General features: G+C 53.4%; 1 protein-coding gene across 1 annotated transcript in view; it reads right to left on the bottom strand.

Moving 5' to 3' along the window:
• Plod3 (procollagen-lysine,2-oxoglutarate 5-dioxygenase 3) overlaps positions 1 to 1,008 on the bottom strand; it is an 8,602-nt gene that overhangs the window by 2,601 nt on the left and 4,993 nt on the right. Inside the window, exon 15 of the mRNA XM_021163420.1 lies at positions 741 to 876. Coding sequence (XP_021019079.1) covers positions 741 to 876 — 136 coding nt within the window. The remainder of the gene's footprint in view (positions 1 to 740; positions 877 to 1,008) is intronic.

The raw sequence follows: 1,008 nt of genomic DNA, 5'->3' as shown, positions 1-1,008 counted from the left end.
AATACCAGCTTCTTCTTGTTGGTTCCCAGGTTTTTTTTTTTGTTTTGGTTCCCTGGAACTTGATCTACAGATCAGGCTGGGCTTGAACTTAGAGATTCACCTGCCTCTGTCGAGAGTGCTGGGATTAAAGGTGTGCAGACGACTGCCCAGCCGGANTCTCTTTCTGTCTGTGGCATCTAGAAGCAGTTTTCTCTTCTACTGTCAAGGCAGACTCATTGCTGCTGGGCCCTTTAGTCTCTGCTGTCCTTAGCTCTGCTGTGAATCCATGCCACCTTCCCATGCTACCTGACCATGCTATCTGACATCCGTAGCCCCAAGCACCCTCTGTGTTATAGCTAACCTTGACTGTCAACTTGATGGGACCTAGGTTCAAAGACAAGCCTCTGGGCATGCTGGGGAGGGATTGTCTAGCTTAGGTTAACCGAGATGGGAAGACCTGACCACTGTGGGCGACACCATCCCCTGGCCTTAAAGTGAGCTGAGCAACAGAACTCATCTGTTTTCCGACTACAATGCAATGTGACCACGTGACCAGCTCTCTCACGCTCCTGCTGCCATGCCTTCCTGCCATGATGGGCTTGTACCTGCAGACTGTGAGCCACTAAGAAANCCTTTCTTCAAGTTGCTTTGGTCAGATAATTTCTCCCGGCAACAAGACAAGTAACTAGCATACTCTTTATGAGCCCCGCCCTTGGGGATCCCCTCTATCCCCCAAGTCCCCTGTCCCTCTTCAAGCCCACCCTGTCCCCCTTGGGAGCCCTCCATCCTCACCTCGTGCCGGCCTCCAGACCACTGGCCATAGTGTTCCATTTCCTCCACCAGCTCATCACACATCTGCTCGGTCAGCAGTGGGAACCAGTACACATCTGGGCATGGCTAGGGACAGGGCAGGTCGGCAAGGGACAAGGCAAGGTGAAGCTCACAGGAGAGTGGGACAGGCAACAAGGACAGGGGAGGGGAGACACACAGGAGAGGACCTATGGAGGGCTGACCCAAGCTCTCTAGGTC

Source organism: Mus caroli, chromosome 5, assembly GCF_900094665.2.
Source record: "Mus caroli chromosome 5, CAROLI_EIJ_v1.1, whole genome shotgun sequence".
Classification (NCBI taxonomy): domain Eukaryota; kingdom Metazoa; phylum Chordata; class Mammalia; order Rodentia; family Muridae; genus Mus; species Mus caroli.
The sequence above is the reverse complement of the archived record's forward strand: the minus strand, read 5'-3'. Positions and strand labels throughout refer to the sequence as shown.